At 48.6% G+C, this 17,319-nt stretch overlaps 1 protein-coding gene across 2 annotated transcripts in view; it reads left to right on the forward strand.

The window, feature by feature from the left end:
* The first annotated feature begins 379 nt into the window (after nt 1-379).
* Scamp2 (secretory carrier membrane protein 2) overlaps nt 380-17,319 on the forward strand; it is a 29,005-nt gene continuing 12,065 nt past the window's right edge. For both annotated transcript variants that reach the window (XM_052761684.1, XM_052761675.1), the window contains exons 1-3: nt 380-547; nt 16,687-16,755; nt 17,165-17,263. In XM_052761684.1, the coding sequence (XP_052617644.1) occupies nt 491-547; nt 16,687-16,755; nt 17,165-17,263 (225 nt within the window). In that variant the 5' untranslated portion in view covers nt 380-490. The remainder of the gene's footprint in view (nt 548-16,686; nt 16,756-17,164; nt 17,264-17,319) is intronic.

Raw genomic sequence — 17,319 nt, forward strand, 5'->3', positions numbered from 1 at the left:
GACACGTCACCTTGTCATTTTGCTCAGGGGCTTGCCCGAATTTCCCAATTTTGCTCTCTAAGAATGCAATGAGTTTACTGCTGGTCCCTCACTTGGAAACTCAGAATGAGCAGCACAAATTGGAAGGAAGGTATCAGAAGACATCCTGCACAGGAGGAGGAAGTGAATTGAAGGGCTCTGGATGTAGCTCAGGGATACAGCGCTTGTCTATCATTCGTGAGGCCCTGGGTTCTACCTCCAGCACCTTGGCAGGAAAAAAGTACTAAGTGGAGGGAAACAGAACGCTTATCCATTACTTTCTAGTGGGCTGGGCAGGGGGCGGAGCGGACCTCTGTGACGTCCCAGGGCCACGCCCCCACAGAAGGCCCTACGCCTGCGCCAGAACGGCTGCCTCGCTCCCGGAAGTGGAGGGTCTACACTGAGTGCTGCTGGGTCTGAGTGACCGAACGCAGTAGCGCTCGCGGAGATCGCCCGCTGGCCCCCGATCACTATGTCGGCCTTCGACACTAACCCCTTCGCGGACCCAGTGGATGTAAACCCCTTCCAGGTAGAACCCCCAACTCTCAGATCTCTCTAGGGCCAAAGGCCGCGGCCTGGGCCTCTTTCGCCAAAGCCGGGAGACGTGGCGTAGGAGGGACGGATGGCCTGTCCAATGGGAGAGTGGGATATGAAGACTGGCCTATCATAGCTTGTATGGGGGCGGGAGTTTGCAACAGGTGGAATTGCGGCAAGGGGGCGGGGCGCTGCAGCACGGAAAGAAGTGGGCTCTTACAGCACCCAGGGATGTAGCCACTCTGACCGGACACTGCTGGAGAAAGGGCTAGCGGGCACGTTCTTATCCTTGGGGAGATGTCCTAGAGTCAGGAAGGGAAGCAAAATGTGCCTGTGACATTCCTACAGTCTCGGGGATCCACCTGTCTTGAGTCATCTTAGGAGAAAGGGTCATTGAAACATAATGAGGAAGTAGAAGTCTAACAGGGTGGAGACAACCTAGCACCCCAGCAGCAGCAGCAGTAGCCAAGCAAGTACCTAACGTACAGGAGAGTTTATCGAGAAAAGAAGGCTGAGGGAGGGTAGGGAAGAGAGCCCAAGCCAGAAAGTGGCCGGGGTCAAAATTCTACATGTTGGCCAAGGGCTTTATTTGGAGTGAATTTGGGCCACACGGAGTGGGGTGTGGTAGGGTGGGGTGGTGGTGAAGGAGCTCAAGGTACACTAGTTTGGCAAATCTGCATGGGTGGTTGCTGGCTTGACCTTTGGAACATTCAAGAATACAACAGTCTTCAGACTTAAAGCCAAAACCTTTGAGTGGAGAGCTCAGGGATGCCCCCTTGTCTATGCCGAGGCACGGGAAAGTCTCGTTAGCGCCAAGGCACTTCATGCTTCTTCTTTCATGTCTGCCCGAAACCAGTTTGAGGGGAAGGGTGCTTGTGCTGACTGGTGATTTACGAGCCCAGCTGTCTCCTGTGTCAGTATGTCACCAAGCACACGCAGCTCCTCCTGCTGCTGTGTTATTTTGGTCATCTGCAACTTCTAAGTTTCCTGCAGACGTTGGAGAAGTCACTTGAGCTTTTCTACTGTGGATCCTTGCAAAGGTGGAAGCAAAGGCTAAGGCGCCCTGAACTAGATGGTTATGCGGCCAGGAGAGTAGAATTTGTTGTTGTTTTGACGTTTTGCAGTGGTGGGGATTGAACCACAACTTTGCACATGCTAGGCAGATCCTCTACCACTGAACATATTGGGTGGCATTGAGCTTCATGCCTGGCCCTTGGTTTATTTCAAACAGGTTCTCTTTATATAGTACAGACTGGCTCTGAACTCCTTATGTGTCACATGCTGTCTTGAACTTGGAGTCCTTCCTCTGCCTCCCAAGTGCCACCATAACCAGAATGTGCCACTGCATCCAGCCAGGCTGAGAGTGGAAAATTTCTGCTTCTTTGTCAAGGTGACCTAGCTGATAGGAACCCTCGGGCAGATTTTGATAGTTCATTCCTTGTTACACTGGGGGATTTAGAATATTCTTCTTTTAGCTTAATGTTTTTTGACAGAGCCTTTGCAGGGCCTTGTCTCTTATGTAAGGCAAACAGTTGCCGCTATTAGTTGAGTGAGGAAAGAATATTTGCATTTTTCCTGTTAATGTCTTGTGCGAACTCCTTTGGTTTCATAATGAACTGCTCTGTAATACTGGGGTTGGGTTATACATAGCAAGGATCCAATAGCCTTTTGGAGTATGTGGTATGCAGTGATGTTCCTTTGTTCAGATTTATTCTGTCAGGGGCAGTCAGCTGTCCAACACTGCAGCAGGATCTTCCCCAGGGTCGGCAGTGGGCAGGATTCTTTTGCCCTGTGTTAATAGTAGCTCCTTGAAAGTCTTTTTTTTTTTTTTTTTTTTTTTTGGTTTTTTGAGACAGGGTTTCTCTGTAGCTTTGCGCCTTTCCTGGAACTCACTTGGTAGCCCAGGCTGGCCTTGAACTCACAGAGATCCACCTGGCTCTGCCTCCCAAGTGCTGGGATTAAAAGGCGTGCGCCACCACCGCCCGGCCTCCTTGAAAGTCTTAAAGCTCATCTCTGGTGGAAATGATCGGGCAAAATGTGAGAGTAACTTCAGAAGTAACTTTCGCATTGCGTTCAAGTTAAGACAGTTTGTCCAGGCAGCCTCAGGATACGGTGGGGCAGGAAGCAGCTGTTGGCCAGCAAACCGGCAACATCTGAGGGCAGTCCCGGGGTGAAGAGGAGAGCTTGGCTAGACTGTGATATGCTCCTCCTCGTCCTGGAATGACTTGCCAGTCATGGCACAGTGGTGTGAGGGAAAGCAGCCTGGCATCTGATACCTGGAGCTCCTTCTGGTCAGAGCTGCCCTCTCTTCAGTAGGATGGTGTGTGATGGGAGGGTGTAGTCCTTGGATAGACTGGGTGTGAACCCAGTTTCATTTACTCAGGGTGTTGACTCATAGCTCAGGAGCCAGCAGGTGGAGAGGTGACAGACTCAAATTGTCACACCTAGTCAGTCTGGAGAACAGCTTTCTTTTTTTTTTTTTTTTTTTTTTTTTTTTTGTCATACCATATAATGGTGGAGTGCAAAAATATACCTACTATTTGGAGTCTGTGGCTGACAGGGGACTGTAAATGTTCTTAGAAGTCTATTCTAACATTTTCAGTTTAGCTTTACAGAAGCCAAGACTCCAGTGAGGCTGCGACATGCTAGGACCAGGAGCCCTGTGCCAGAATTAGCATCACAAGGAAATCTAGACCTGGGTCTCACTGCTCGATGGTGCTATTGTAGAGTTTCCAATCTCATCCCTTTCTGTCTCAGGGTTACTTTAGGTCAGCTAAGGAAAGGCTGTAGTACCCGACTGTCACTCTTGTCACCTTTTGACTTTGGTTTTTTTTTCCTTTCTTTTGAGACAGGGTTTCACTGTTTAGCCCTGGCTGGCCTGGAACTTGCAGGCACAGTAATCTTCTTGCCTGTGCCTCCCAAGTGTTGAGCTGGTCAGGCCATGGGCCACCTTGCCAGAGTAGTCTTCTTTCCTGAAATGGGAGTGCTGGTAGTGGTATCAAATCAGCTTTAGCTAAACTTTTGCACTTTTAAAAATGTTTTATATTGCCAGGCGGTGGTGGCTCATGCATTTAATCCTAGAAGTCAGGAGGCAGAGGCAGGCGGATCTTTGTGAGGCCAGGCCAGCCTGGTGTACAGAGTTGAGTTCCAGGACAGCCAAGCCTACTCCGTCTCGGGGGGGGGGGGGGGGGGGGGGGGGGGATTTACATTTATTTATTTATTGTACATGCTCATGCTGTGTTGCAGGGTGGAGGTCAGAGGACAACTTTCAGGAGTTAAGTCCTTTGCTGCCACATGAGTCTCAGGAATCAAACTGAGGTCGTCAGGCCTAGTGGCCAGCATCCTCACCTACTGGGCCGTCTCGTCATCCCTTAGTGTGAAGGGATGGGGTAGTGGGACAGATTTTTATTGATGTTTGGTTTTTGTGGTTGCTGGGGATTGAACTCAGGGTCTTGAGCATGCTAAGCATGTGCTCCACCTTGGGGCAGCCCCAAACAGATTATGTGTATGTGTATATGTGTGTGTGTGTGTGTTAGATAGTGCAGCCCAGGCTGACCTGCAACTCACATGGATCTTCCTGCCTCTACCTCCCAATTGCTGGGTTAAAGGTATTTGATATCACACTTGACCCCTTTGTGTAAAGTTTTGTTTAGAGACAGGGTTTCTCTATGAAGTTCTGGCTATCTTGGAACTAGCTCTGTAGACCAGGCTGGCCTAGAAGTCACAGAGATCCATCTGCCTTTGCCTCCCTAGTGCTCAGATTAAAGGCATGTGCCACCACCACTGCCCGGCTGATAACTGACTTCTATATAGGTTTCTTTTTTATTTTGTTTTGTTTTGGTTGGTTGGTTGGTTTTTTGAGACAGAGTTTCACTATGTAACAGCCCTTGGCTCTCCTGGATCTCGCTCGTAGGCCAGGCTGGCCTCAAACTCACAGAGATCCCACCTGCCTCTGGCTCCCAAGCGCTGGGACTAAAGGCGTGGGCTGCCACCACCTAGCTTGTTGTTGTTTATTTGTTTCATTGTGCTTTTTTGTTTGGCCTGCATGTATTTCTGTGTGAGGGAGTCAAATCCACTGGAACTGGATTACAGACAGTTGTGAGCTGCCATTGTGAGTGCTGGGAATTAATCCCACTTGGCTGGAGAGCAGCCATTGTTCTTAACTGCTGAGCCATCTCTCCAGCCTCTCCCTTTAAGGCAATCCTTTAAAGGCCATATGTTTTGAACTTTCTCAGGTGCTCTTGTGTTCTGTGTTCAGGTAGGTTTGAGAAATCTTTTCCTATTACATTTTTCTTGAAGATTGACAAGGCTTGCCAGTTTGGTTAAGGCCCTGAGAAACTGTACAATGAAGACATTTGATTCAGCATTCTTAAAGTTACTTAACCATGGAATCTTGTTTTTGCTCACACCCAAAAAAGCTGTGAAGTTGATTTCCTTACCCAGGTTCCCCCCCCCCCCCCCCCCCCCCCCCCCCACCCCCCCCCGTGTGTATGTTCATGTGTATGCAGGTGTGTAGAGGTCAGAGGACATTTTTTTTATTATGATTTTTTATTGCCATTCCTCAGGCACTCTTCACTTTTTTCTTTGTTTTAAAAAAAGTTTTTTTTTTGTTTTTTTTTTTGCGGGGGGGCCATGATGGTGCATACCTTTAAATCCCAGCACTCAGGAGGCAGAGGCAGGTGAATCTCTGAGTTCAAGGCCATCCTGGTCTACAGAGGGAGTTCCAGGACAGCCAGGGCTTCACAGAGAACCACCTCCTCGCTCTTTTTTTTTTTTTTTTTTTTTTGAGATGGTCTCTTACTGGTGTAGAACTTGACTGTCCAGGCCAGTGAGCCCAGAAATCTGCCTGTCTTGGGAGTACCTAGTCCTGGGTTTGTGTACATGTAAGTCATATACATGCTGGTGCCCAAGGGAGGAGGGCACAGAAGTAGGCCTCAGATCCCCTGGAGCTGGAGTTTCAGGTAGGCGTGAGGCATCTGATGGGGGGCTGGGCACTGGAAGAATAGCAAGCACTCTTAACCACTCCAGCCCCTGGCTTCTGGCTTTTTGTTTGGTTTTTTAAAAAATGTGAGTTCTGTCCCAGATGTGCTATCATGCCTTTTATCCTATAACTGTGGAGGCAAAGGCAAGCAGTTTCTGGGAGTTCAAGGCCAGCCAGGGATACTCAGTGAGACCCTCTCTCAAAAAAAAAGTTTTAAAAAGGGAGTTCTGGGTGCTGGAGAGATGGCTCAGTAGTTAAGAGCACTGGCTGTTCTTCCACAGGACCCAGGTTCAATTCCTAGCATCCACATGGCAGCTCATAACTGTTTGTAACTCCAGTTCCAGGGTACCCGGCCTTCATGCAGACAAAACACCAATGCACATTTAAAAAAAAAAAAAAAAAAGTGGGTCTTCCCACTTGAAACAGAAAGGGAGTTCTGGGTATCCAGCTCAGGTTTTCACGCTTGCAAAGACAACCATTTACTGACAACTGTCTTCCCAACCCCTTAGCCAGGATTTTTATGAAGCCCCTGTTTCCCTCTGCCTCAAAGTATAATCATAGGTTTCCATGAACCCTTTCCTTGCATATAGGTATAGTTGAAAATCATTAGAAAAATGTTCTGCCAAGAAAGAGTTCGGAGTGGAAAGTGAAAGTCCCCAACAGTGTGGCAGAGGCTTACCAAACTCATAGGAGGAAGCAGGAAGCTGCAAGCCAAGCCCTAGTGATTTCACAACCTCTGTCATCACACTCTGGTTCCTCTGTTAATTCTGGATATTTGGGTGCCTGCATTGGACGGATTCCAGGCTGTCTGTTCACAAGATGTTTCTCACAAGTCTTGTCAAGTGATGCAGAGATGAAAAACTAAAAAGAGGCGCCATTGTACTGTCCTTTTCTCCCTCCCCCGCCCCCGCCCCAGCAGTCCACTAAAAATCAGACCACCCAAGCAAATGCCAGGGCTGCTTTCCCTCCCAGCGTTCTGCCAGACTACAGCAGAGCAGGCTGGTCTCAGGAGGGGGTGTGGAAGGGGAGGTAATGCTGAACAGAGGAAGTCTTTCAGGGCTTGGAGTTGCCAGTTCACACAATCTCCATTTCACACATTGCCTCCTTGCAGTTTAAAGATAATCTCAGTGCTGTGGTTGCTTCCCAGGGATGCAAAACATTTCTCTCCTGTGGGAGATGATGGCAGAAATGTGATTTGTGTGAAGTTACATGACACTAAGTCCATAGACATTAAGGCCTGTGCCACTTCCCCAGAGAGGGTCAGCTCCAGCTTGTCAGATTTGGGAATTCTCAGAATTACAGATAGACCTGATAGAACTTACTTACTTTCTTCCTTCCTTTCTTCCTTCCTTCCTTCCTTCCTTCCTTCCTTCCTTCCTTCCTTCCTTCTTTCTTTCTTTTTCTTCTTTTTTCTTTTCTTCCTCTTTTTTTTTCTTCTTCTTTTTGAGTAAGGGTGTCATGTACCCCAGGCTGGCCTCAAACTTGCTGTGGAACTGAGGCTGTCCTTGAACTCCTAATCTTCCTGTCTCTATTTCCAGAGTTTTGGGCTTCTAGGTGTGTGCCATCACATTTAAGGACCTGGTAGAACTTACTGTAGAACAGGAGCATTGTCTTGAGCAATTTGAAAGTAACTCTGGAGCAATGGCTCAGTGGTTAAAAGCACTGGCTGCTCTTCCAGACGACCTTGGTTTGATTCCCAGCACCCACATGTCAACTCACATCTCTGCAACTCTAATTCCAGGGAATCCAACACCCTCATCTGACCTTCAAAGGTGTGCACATGGTGCACAGACATACATAGAGGCAAAATACCTGCACACAGGAAATAAAAATAAATCTTTAAAAAATTGTAAGAAAAAAATGAAAATGGCAAGTGTCTCACAGCTTAATGCCAACTCCAGACAGGTTCCCAGATGGAGGCATTCCTGCCTTTATGCTTAGCACCTGGAGCCAGGTGGGGTGTTAGAACTTAACTAGAGGCTCAGATGAACTTGGACTCTACACTTGTTAAATTTTCTTTGGAGTCACTCTGCATAGGATTATCGTTTGTTCAGAGGATGGTAATATTTAACCAGGACAGACTCACTCAGAGAAGGGTGCTATCCGCATTGCAAGGTGTGCCCGGGACCATCAAGTGCCCCCTTGAGTTGCTCACACCTTTATGCACACCAGAAGCCCTGCTGGTGCCAGAGGGCAACGTAAATAAGCATGTGGTCTGTGGTTGGCAGAGCTGAGAGCTAATGCTCATGGCCAAGGACAGTACTGTATGGAACCAAAAGTCACTTCTTTAAGATGTCACCTCTGTATCCCTGTATTCTGTCCCCCAGGGACTGCTTCAGTCTTAGGTCCTGTTGTCTGTCTCTCTCTCACAATTGTATTGGAGTGTGAAAGAAAATAACAGGGCAAGTGAGCTGTAAACCGTGGCAGCCACCAGCAAGAGGGACGTGGAGAAGAGGAAGCTAGCCATCCCTTTTTGGTTAAACTGGAATGCTCATCAAGGGAGGTCAGCAAGCAGCCATGTGGTGAAAGCGGGTAGCTTCAAAGAAAGTCTGAGAAAGCCCAAAGTGGGCTAAATGCATAAAGGCAGGACACCTCCATCTGGGCAGCTGTCTGGAGTTGGTATTTCGCTGTGAGATGACATGCTTAGGTTTTGGCCAGTATTTGAAAGAAAGAGAAGAGAAGAAAAAGGAGTTAGGGTTTTCTGCATTAGGGCTCAGAAAAGTGGACAGATTGGACAGCTGCATGGCCAAGGCTCCAAAGCAGTTGTTCTTTGTTTTGAGACAGGATCTCACTATGTATTCCTAGCTGGTCCGGATCTCAGTGTAGACCAGGCTGCCCTAGAACTTACAGAAATCCATCTGCCACCCAACAGCTAATGCATGTGCCACCATGCCTGGCTTTTGTTGTTGTTGTTGGTGGTGGTGGAGGTGGTGGTGGTTTTTCCATAAGACAGTGTCTCAATTAGACCATGCTGGCCTGGACCTCAACTTGAAGCCAAAGACGAACTTGAACTCCTGATCCTTCTGCCTCCATCTCCTGAGTGCAGGCAATACAACCACACCCTGTACCTGACCTCTCTGTGAGCCTGTGGAGTGTCTGCTGCTTGTGTGACACACACTTGCCTGGTTTGACTCTCCAGGATCTCTCTGACTGGTAACTTTGGCTTATCTCAGGCTGTTTTCATTTCCTGTCTCCTCCATTTAGGAGTATTTCTGAGTGCTGCCTTGGGCTGGTTCTCACTCCTCTGCCTCCACGTCAGTAGCCTCAGAATAGCATCCTCACAAAGATCCTAGCTCTGTAGCTCTAGTCCTCAGCTGACTCCTAAGCTCTGACAAACGTTTCCAGCTTCCATCCACACCTTTCTAGACATGCCAGCCAGATCTACTCCACAGACACCTCCCAGTGTGGTCCAGAATCTGCAGAGGTCCTCTCCCTTCCCACACAGTCTGAGAAAAGCGTCTCCTGGTAACTTTTCCATTTTAACTACTGGATTGAATTGCTGAGCCTATGACATCTACCCCACCCCAGGTCTCTAGGGTCCCTGACTTCTCCTTCCCAAGCTGCTACCCCTTAATTTAGCCCATTCATGCCAGCCGTCATGACCTTCCTGAACACTGCATGCCCCTCACGATGACCAGAATGATCATGGTATATATACCCCGCTCAGACTCCTGTGGCTGTGTCCCCCTGCCACTGAGGTCAAGTCCTAACTGCTCCAGTCTGGCTGGTTTCCTGATACTTCTGCCTGTTCTCTCTTTACCCTTTCACCTCTAAGCCTCCGTGACCTTCCAGGCTGGGTGTGGTAGCACAAGTTTATAACTCAACACTTGGGCGGTAGAGGCAGGAGAATCAGGAGACCAGAGTCATCCTCAAACTAGAAAGAAGGAAAAGAGGTGGGGGAGAGAAAACAAATTAATGAGTAAACAATGCAAAACTGAAAACTAAGCCAGATGCCAGATGTCATGGCACACACCTTTAAAAGGCAGAGGCAGGCAAATCCTGTGATTTGGAGGCCAGCAGAGCTACACAGTGAGACCTTGTCGGGTTGGGGATTTAGCTCAGTGGTAGAGCGCTTGCTAGCAAGGCCCTGGGTTCGATCCTCAGCTCAAAACAAACAAATAAACAAACAAACAAACAAACAAACACCAATGAGACCTTGTCTCTAAAAAAGAAAACTAACCAAGCAAAATACCTAGGTCCAGCCTTCGCAGAACACAAGCATGTTCTTTTTCAAGCTTAGGTGGTCTGATGCCAGTTAAGGAATGCCTGTCTTGATTCCCATGAGACACTGCTGCTTTTCCTCTCACCTGGGCTCAGTGTTGATCAGGTTTGATGCTCTGCACTGTTTCCTTCATGGGTAAGAACAAGGCCTTTTCTTGGTGGTCCCACCTCAGCATCTCATGGATTGGTCTGTGTAGGGAACGGACAAGAAGAAGTGGGAGGAGGAAGCAGGTAGCACAACTTAAAAATAGACAGACCATGCCCATAGGGGGTGTGTCAGGACCTAAAAGGCCCTCAGATACAGGCTGAGAAGTTCCTGTGTGCTTGACTGAACTACTCTGGACATCACTACCAGTGGCAGGGAAGAAGACCCAGAGTATGCCTTGCCGTTCAGATAGGTTCTCAAATGCTCTCTTCCCCCCACCCCCTTCTTTAAGATAGGGTTTTGTTACCATCATGTAGCCAAAGCTGGCCTCAAAGTTGAGGCAAATCCCCCTGCTTCAGTCTCCCAAGTGCTGGGATTACAGGCATGTGACACCATGATGGGCCTGTGTGTGTGTTTACTTTTTGAGACAGGGTCTCACTGTGATCTTGGCTGGCCTAGAACTCACTATATAAACCAGGCTGGCCTCATTCCTGGAGCTCCATCTAGGATTAATTGTGTGTTCTTTGAACTTCTGATCATCCTGCTTCCACTAGAGTGTGAGATTACAGATGTGGCCATCCTGCCCAGTTTATGCCATGCTGAAGAGCAAACAAGGGTTTTATGCTCGCTAAGCAAGGTATTTTGCAGATATGAGCTGCATCCCTAACTTTTTTTGCAACATATCCCTCCTCTAGCCCTTGTGTTTTAAGGTAAAAGTGTCATTATCACATTATATGAAATTGGAAGACAGAAGAGAGTTCACCCACACTTCCCATAGTCTTGTTTTTTTTTTTTTTTTTTTTTTGCTTTTGGTTTTTTGAGACAAGGTTTCTCTGTGTTGCTTTGCGCCTTTCCTGGAACTCGCTTTGGAGACCAGGCTGGCCTCGAACTCACAGCGATCCGCCTGCCTCTGCCTCCCGAGTGCTGGGATTAAAGGCGTGCGCCACCACCGCCTGGCATTGTTCTTTTGATGTGTTTTTCTGCCGGCCTAACAAAACTAACTTGGCATTTACACAATGAAACCTTTTTGTATGACTTCAGGATATTTTGTTTTGTTGTTTTGAGACAGGGTCTTGCTGTGTAGCCTAGACTGGCTTAAAACTCACTATGTAGGTAGCCAAGGGTGGCTTACAGTGTTCCTCCTGCCAGCCTCGTGACGCCAGGATTACAGGTGCACACTACCATGCCAGACAGAGGTGTTTAGAGTGCCTCTTTGGAGCCTGCGACAGCCCCACACCGGGAGCTTGAGGGCGGAATATAACGGGAAAGCAGAGAAGTCAGTGAGGCTCAGAGCTAATCAGGAAATATGAAACACACGAAAAGAGATTTCCCTCCAAACCAGGAAAAGGGGCCCTTGTAAGCCCCAGCCCAGCCTTGCTTCTCCCAGGGCACTCACCCCTACCTGCATGGAAATACTCATTTATCTGCTGCTGCTGCTGCCGCTGCTGCTGCCGCCACCGCCGCCGCCGCTGCCCTGGGCCTTTGCTTACCCCCTCCTTTCTTTTGGGAACCCCACTACTCCAGTTTCATTTCTGTTGTTGTGATAAAAATACCCTGGCAAAGAGCAGCTTAGGAGAGAATGGGGTTTATTTCAACTTTTAATTCCATGTTACAGTCCAACATTATGGGGAAGTTAACAGGAACTTCAAACAGCTAGGCTTCACTTCTGTAGTTAAGAGCAAAGAGCGTATGATGCATATATGCTCGCTTGCTTGTGCTCAGCTGGATTTCACTACTCTTACATAGTTCAGGACACCCCCCTCCCCCAGCACCCTAGGGAATGGAGCCACCCACAGTTGTTTGGGGCTTGCCATATCAATTAACTTAAGATAACCTTCCCACAGACACAAACCCACAAACCAACCCAGTGTGGACAATCTCTAATTGAGACTCTCTTCCCAGGTGATTATAAGGTTGAAGCAAGTTCACTATTAAAGCTAACTCTCCCACCCACCTTCCTCCCAGCCCTCTGAGGCATCTCCCTTCCCTCCTGTCAATCACTCTGTTCCTCACCCCAGCACATTCTTGGCATGTGTCTGCTTGTCTCAGTTACTAGTCCACCAGTCTGTGAACTTAAAGAGGGAAGGAGCTGTGTCCTGCTTATCTTAGCATGTTCCTCACACTGTGGCTGTTCACTGAATGTAAAGAATTAACTTTAGGAGCTTTTCTCCCCTCTCATCAATTCAGTAGAAGGCATTGTTCCAGTCTGAGCAGCTGAGGGGCTTTTAGGCTACTTCTTTGTAGGTGGAACTTGGACCTCACCATCCTTTGAAATAACTGCTTGACCCACTTAAAAGTAATGGGTGCTCCATGAGTGGGAAAAGACAATGCTGGTAACTTCATTTCTGTGACTTGGAGTGGAAGCTCATAGTCCTCATCGGGCATGATCCTTACATGAAAAGACTCTACCTGTTCCTTACTAAAGGTATTCCCAACATCCAGCCCTTTGAAGTTCGGTAAGGAAGCCCTTGTGCATGCCTTTTGAGAATAGGGGTCATTTTCTTTAGCCACATAGTAATTGATTCTATTTGTCCTGAAGCATTGCAGCCTCAGGATTACTGTCCTAGAGTCAGCCCTGGACTCAGAGTCTAGCTCAGACACTGCTCTGAGATTTATTTTTTTTAAACGTACATGGGTGTTTTGCCTGTGTGTATGCCTGGGTACCATGTGTGTATGGCATCTAATCCTCTGGCTGTGAGCCCCCCATGTGAGTGCTGGGAATCGAATGTGGGTCCTCTGGAAGAGCCTCAAGTGCTCCCCACCTCTGAGCCATCTCCAGCCTGAGCTTGGACTTTCCTGTCTACATCGGGAGTGCTTGTCTCTGACATGGCTGTGGGGAAGGCTAAGGGAGGAAATTTGTGGTTGCCTTTTGGTAGAGCCGTAAAGCACAAAAGCTGGCCAGAGTATCTTTTCATACTTTATTCCTCCTTCCCTTCTTCCCTGTTTCTCTCCTTTTTCCTTGCACGTGTGCGTGTCTGCACGTGTGGGGGTCAGAGGACAACCTGCAGAGAGCTCGTTCTCTCCTTCTGCACGTGTAGGTTTCAAGGGTCAAACTCAGGCTTGGTGACAGTCTCCTTTACCCACTGAGCCATCTTGTCACATCAGTACAGATACAAAGGAGAGAGGCTAAGTCACTCTAGAGCTGGATGGGGTTGCACATACCTATAATTCCAGCTCCGGAGAGGCCATAGAGGAAGGTTTGCGTTCACAGCCAGTCTAGTAGACAATACTGAGTTCCAGGACAGCCTGAGCTACACAGAGGGACTCTTGTCTCAGGGTGGGGTTGAGGGGTCTATAAATAATGGATTCTGTAAGGCAATATGGAGTAAGTTTCTCAAAAATAAATAACAGAACTAAAAACAAGATGAGAAAGGCTGATAGAACCTTCTGGTGAAGTGGCACAGTGACCAATTCTGGGTGAATAGAAGTCACAGTAACGTCATTATGTGGTGAGCCTGGCACGTACTAGACACTCAGAAAATGTCACCCTCCCTTGGTCCTTACCCCCTCCCTGTCCTCACCTAGCCTCAGCCTCTCTTGAAGCTGCCCACAGCTTCCAGGGAGAGCCCCGGTTTCCTTATAGGAGAAGTACCCATATGTCACAGTATTTTAGGCTCATCTAGTCCCCGGCGAGATGCCTCCAAGTTCTTAGGCCACTATTGTGCTGCAGGTCCCCTAGCATGAGGCCATGCTTTGGAGACAAAGAAGCACTACAGTGTGGCATTTGATCCCCAACCTTTCCTGTGATGCTGCTCTGCCACAGGCCCCTCACCAAACCCCAAGGAGCCTGAAGGATGGACCAGACCTAGATGCCCCCAGCTGCAGAGCACTCTCAGCTCACTGGTAGGGGCAAGCCAGTCAGGATGAGCCTGGTTAGGGCCCCAGGGCCACACTTTGCAGACATTAGAAAATGAAGAAGGGGAGAATCAGTTTGGACAGGGTAGCCACACCCCTCTCATCTCCATCCTGCCTCAGGAATCTGCTACCTGACTGTTACTGTGATAGAAATGGACTCTTGTCTTGAGCTTCAAGCTGCCGATTAAACATGCACACCTTAGCCAGGTGTGTGTGCGCCAGCTCCTGAAACTGCTACCTGAGCTGCCGCTTGGTTCCTATGTCGTGTGGTGACAGACTGCAGTAGCCAGTTCCTTGGCCGGTGGGTCTGGTTTCAGTGACTCGGGCTTGCTTGCACTGGCAGATATCTGCTGGCTTTGAAAGGGGGGCAAACCCTGAGCCAGAGCCTCCCTGCAGGCCAGCTGGTCCTGAGAGAAGACCACGAGTGGGACTAACCTCAGGACCAATTCCCATGGCTTTTGGTAACCACCAGAACCTCACTTTGTCACTTTCTCCGAGTTGCAGGAGTCACCAAAGCAGAGGTGGGTGTCCAACAGACAGGACGCAGTCTGGTGGAGGATGTTGGAAGGAGGTGCAGGATCCCTAAGATGAGGCTGTCTAGAGACCCAGTGATCTCCAGCTGGTGCTCCACTCAGGGTGTGGCACGACGAGTGGTCGGGCACAGCTTTACCCGAGGAGCTGGTGGTCCCAGGGAAGATAGAACTACTGTATAGAAAAGCCAGGGAACATTTCGGTACTGATACTTAGCTCTGTTAGTTTCAGAATAGGAAGCCTGCTCCCGACACTTCACCAGGACCAGTGTCTTTTCCAAACCTATGAACTGAGGGGCTTGCTTTCAGTGTCTGTGACACTGACACTGTGTTTAAGAATTGGGTCTGTAGAGCAAGGTGTGGTGGTACATACCTGTAATCCCAGCATTTGGGAGATGGAATCATTAGGATCAGGAGATCAAGGCCATCCTGGTCTTTACAATTTTTTTTTTTTAATTTATTTATTACGTATACAGCATGTATGACTGCAGGCCAGAAGAGGGCACCAGATCTCATTACAGATGGTTGTGAGCCACCATGTGGTTGCTGGGAATTGAACTCAGGACCTTTGTAAGAGCAGTCAGTGCTCTTAACCTCTGAGCCTCCAGCCCGGTCTTTACAATTTGAGGCTGACATGAGGTATATGAAACTCTTGTCTTGAAAAACAACACACAAAAAAGTGCAGGTCTGGGAATGAACTGTAGACTCCAGCCAGGGACACTCTGGCCTCTCCTAACTGTTCCTCCCAGAGTTTCTGCATGGCTATGGAGCAAGACCTGAACCCATCCATACCCATGACTAGGATGGGGGTGGGGGTGCCTGCCTTGGAGAGGAAGGATGAGCACAAACTGCCCTTGCCACCAAAGGGCCACATAAGCAAAGAGGAGGGCGGACCAAGAAGATGGACACACTGTGTTCTGCTGATGACTTCCATTTCTGGTTTTTTGAGACAAGATCTCATTTGCTCATTCTATAGCCCTGGCCGGTGTGGAACTCACTATGTAAGTCCAGGCTGGCCTAAAACTTTTTGGATTCTAATCCTTCTGCCCCTGCCTCAGCCTCCAGAGTGCTGAGATCACAGACATAGGCTACCACACTGAGCTATAAGGAATTTTGTTTTCTTTTCTCTTTTCTTCTTTCTTCTTTTTTTTCGGGGGTTGGGGGCAGGGTTTCTCTGTGTAAGCCCTGGCTGTCCTGGAACTCTCATTATAGACCAGACTGGCCTTGAATTCAGAGATGTGCCTGCCTTTGCCTCATGAGTGCCGGAACTAAAGGTGTGCACCACTATACCCGGTATAAGATTTTTATTTATTTATTTATTTATTTATTTATTTTTTGAGACACGGTTTCTCTGTGTAGTTTTGGTGCCTGTCCTGGAACTCACTCTGTACACCGGGCTGGCCTCAAACTCACAGAGATCTGCCTGGCTCTGCCTCCCGAGTGCCCAGATTAAAGGCGTGCGCCACCACCGCCCAGCAGATTTTTTTTTTTTTTTTTTTTTTTTTTTTTGGTTTTTCGAGGCAGGGTTTCTCTGTAGCTTTGCGCCTTTCCTGGGTCTCACTTGGTAGCCCAGGCTGGCCTCGAACTCACAGAGATCCGCCTGGCTCTGCCTCCCGAGTGCTGGGATTAAAGGCGTGCGCCACTACCGCCCGGCGGCAGCAGATTTTTTTTTAAAGGATGAAAAAGGAAAGAAAACACTTTCCTGGCCTTTCATCTGAAACCTTTTCCCTCCTAGCAAGTGTGCTGGCAGCCAGTAGCATGTTTCCATCCCAGAACCTTCAGCTAGCCTCTAAAAAGCAAAAGGAATAAAATGCTTTCCGTAGACTAAGAAATAACAGGGTTGGGTATTTAGTTTGGTGGTTGAGCTCTTGTCTCACAAGCACAAGGCCCTGGGTTCTATCTTCAGCACCAGAAAAAAGAACAATAAAAAAATAAGTAAAATGGGCTGGATAGATGGCTCAACTATTAAGAGCACTGTTTGCTCTTCCAGAGAACCCGGGTTCAATTCCCAGCATACACATAGCAGCTCACAGCTGTCTGTACCTCCAGTTCCAGGGGATCCAACAACCTCACACCAATGCACATAAAATAAAATTAAATAAATTTAAATTAATAAATAAATAAAACAGTACAGGAAGGTCTCTACCTCCGCCACACATTTTATCCCTTCCCCACCAAAGTGAAAAAACTACCAGGGTTAAGTGCTGCGACCCCCTCTGGATCTGGGCACTGAGATCGCCTATGTGGGGCCGATTGTTTCCAGAAAAGGGAAAGGGACTCGGATGAAGAGACTTGTTGCCGAGCAGTCCAGAACCTTGGATTCTTGGGACACGGGATTGCTGGCTCCTGGTCAGGGATGTTTCTGCTTGTCAATATCTAATGCCTCTTTTTCTCCTCCCCAGGATCCCTCTGTGACCCAGCTGACCAATGCTCCTCAGGGTGGCCTGGCTGAATTCAATCCCTTCTCAGAGGTTGGTGACTATGCCCTTTCTCTGAGTTGTGCAGTCTTCTGAGAGGTGGTGGCATGTGTGTTAGGTTAGAGGTGCCAGGGTGTGTGGGGCAAGGGACCTGGCAGAGAAAGAACAGCTCTGGAGAAGTTCATATCCTCAGAGGGACAGTCTGAATGGACTTGGGGTAAGGTAAGGATGGAGACTCACCAGAAGTCACTGAAGTTCTCCTGTCGGTTCTATGACGTGGGCCTCTCATAAGGTGGGACAGGGCAATGCTGGAAAGCCTTGTATCTAGCAAGGCCAAGAGGACGGTCACTGTTCCCTAAGCCTAAGCCTCGTTGGCCAAAACCCTGCAGGAGAGAGTCCAGATCAGGTCCCTCACTGGTCTGCCATAGTAGATCCACTCATTTCCCTCCATTGCCCCACACAGACAAATGCAGCAACAACAGTTCCTGTCACACAACTTCCGGGGCCCTCCCAGCCAGCAGTTCTCCAGCCCTCAGTGGAGCCAGCACAGCCAACGCCCCAGGTACAGGTCGAGAGTCCTTTGGTCTCTCCTGTGTAAGTGGGATCACCCAGGTCCAT

Source organism: Peromyscus californicus, unplaced genomic scaffold (genome assembly GCF_007827085.1).
Source record: "Peromyscus californicus insignis strain IS unplaced genomic scaffold, ASM782708v3 Scaffold_11__1_contigs__length_118956290, whole genome shotgun sequence".
NCBI classification, from domain to species: Eukaryota; Metazoa; Chordata; class Mammalia; order Rodentia; family Cricetidae; genus Peromyscus; species Peromyscus californicus.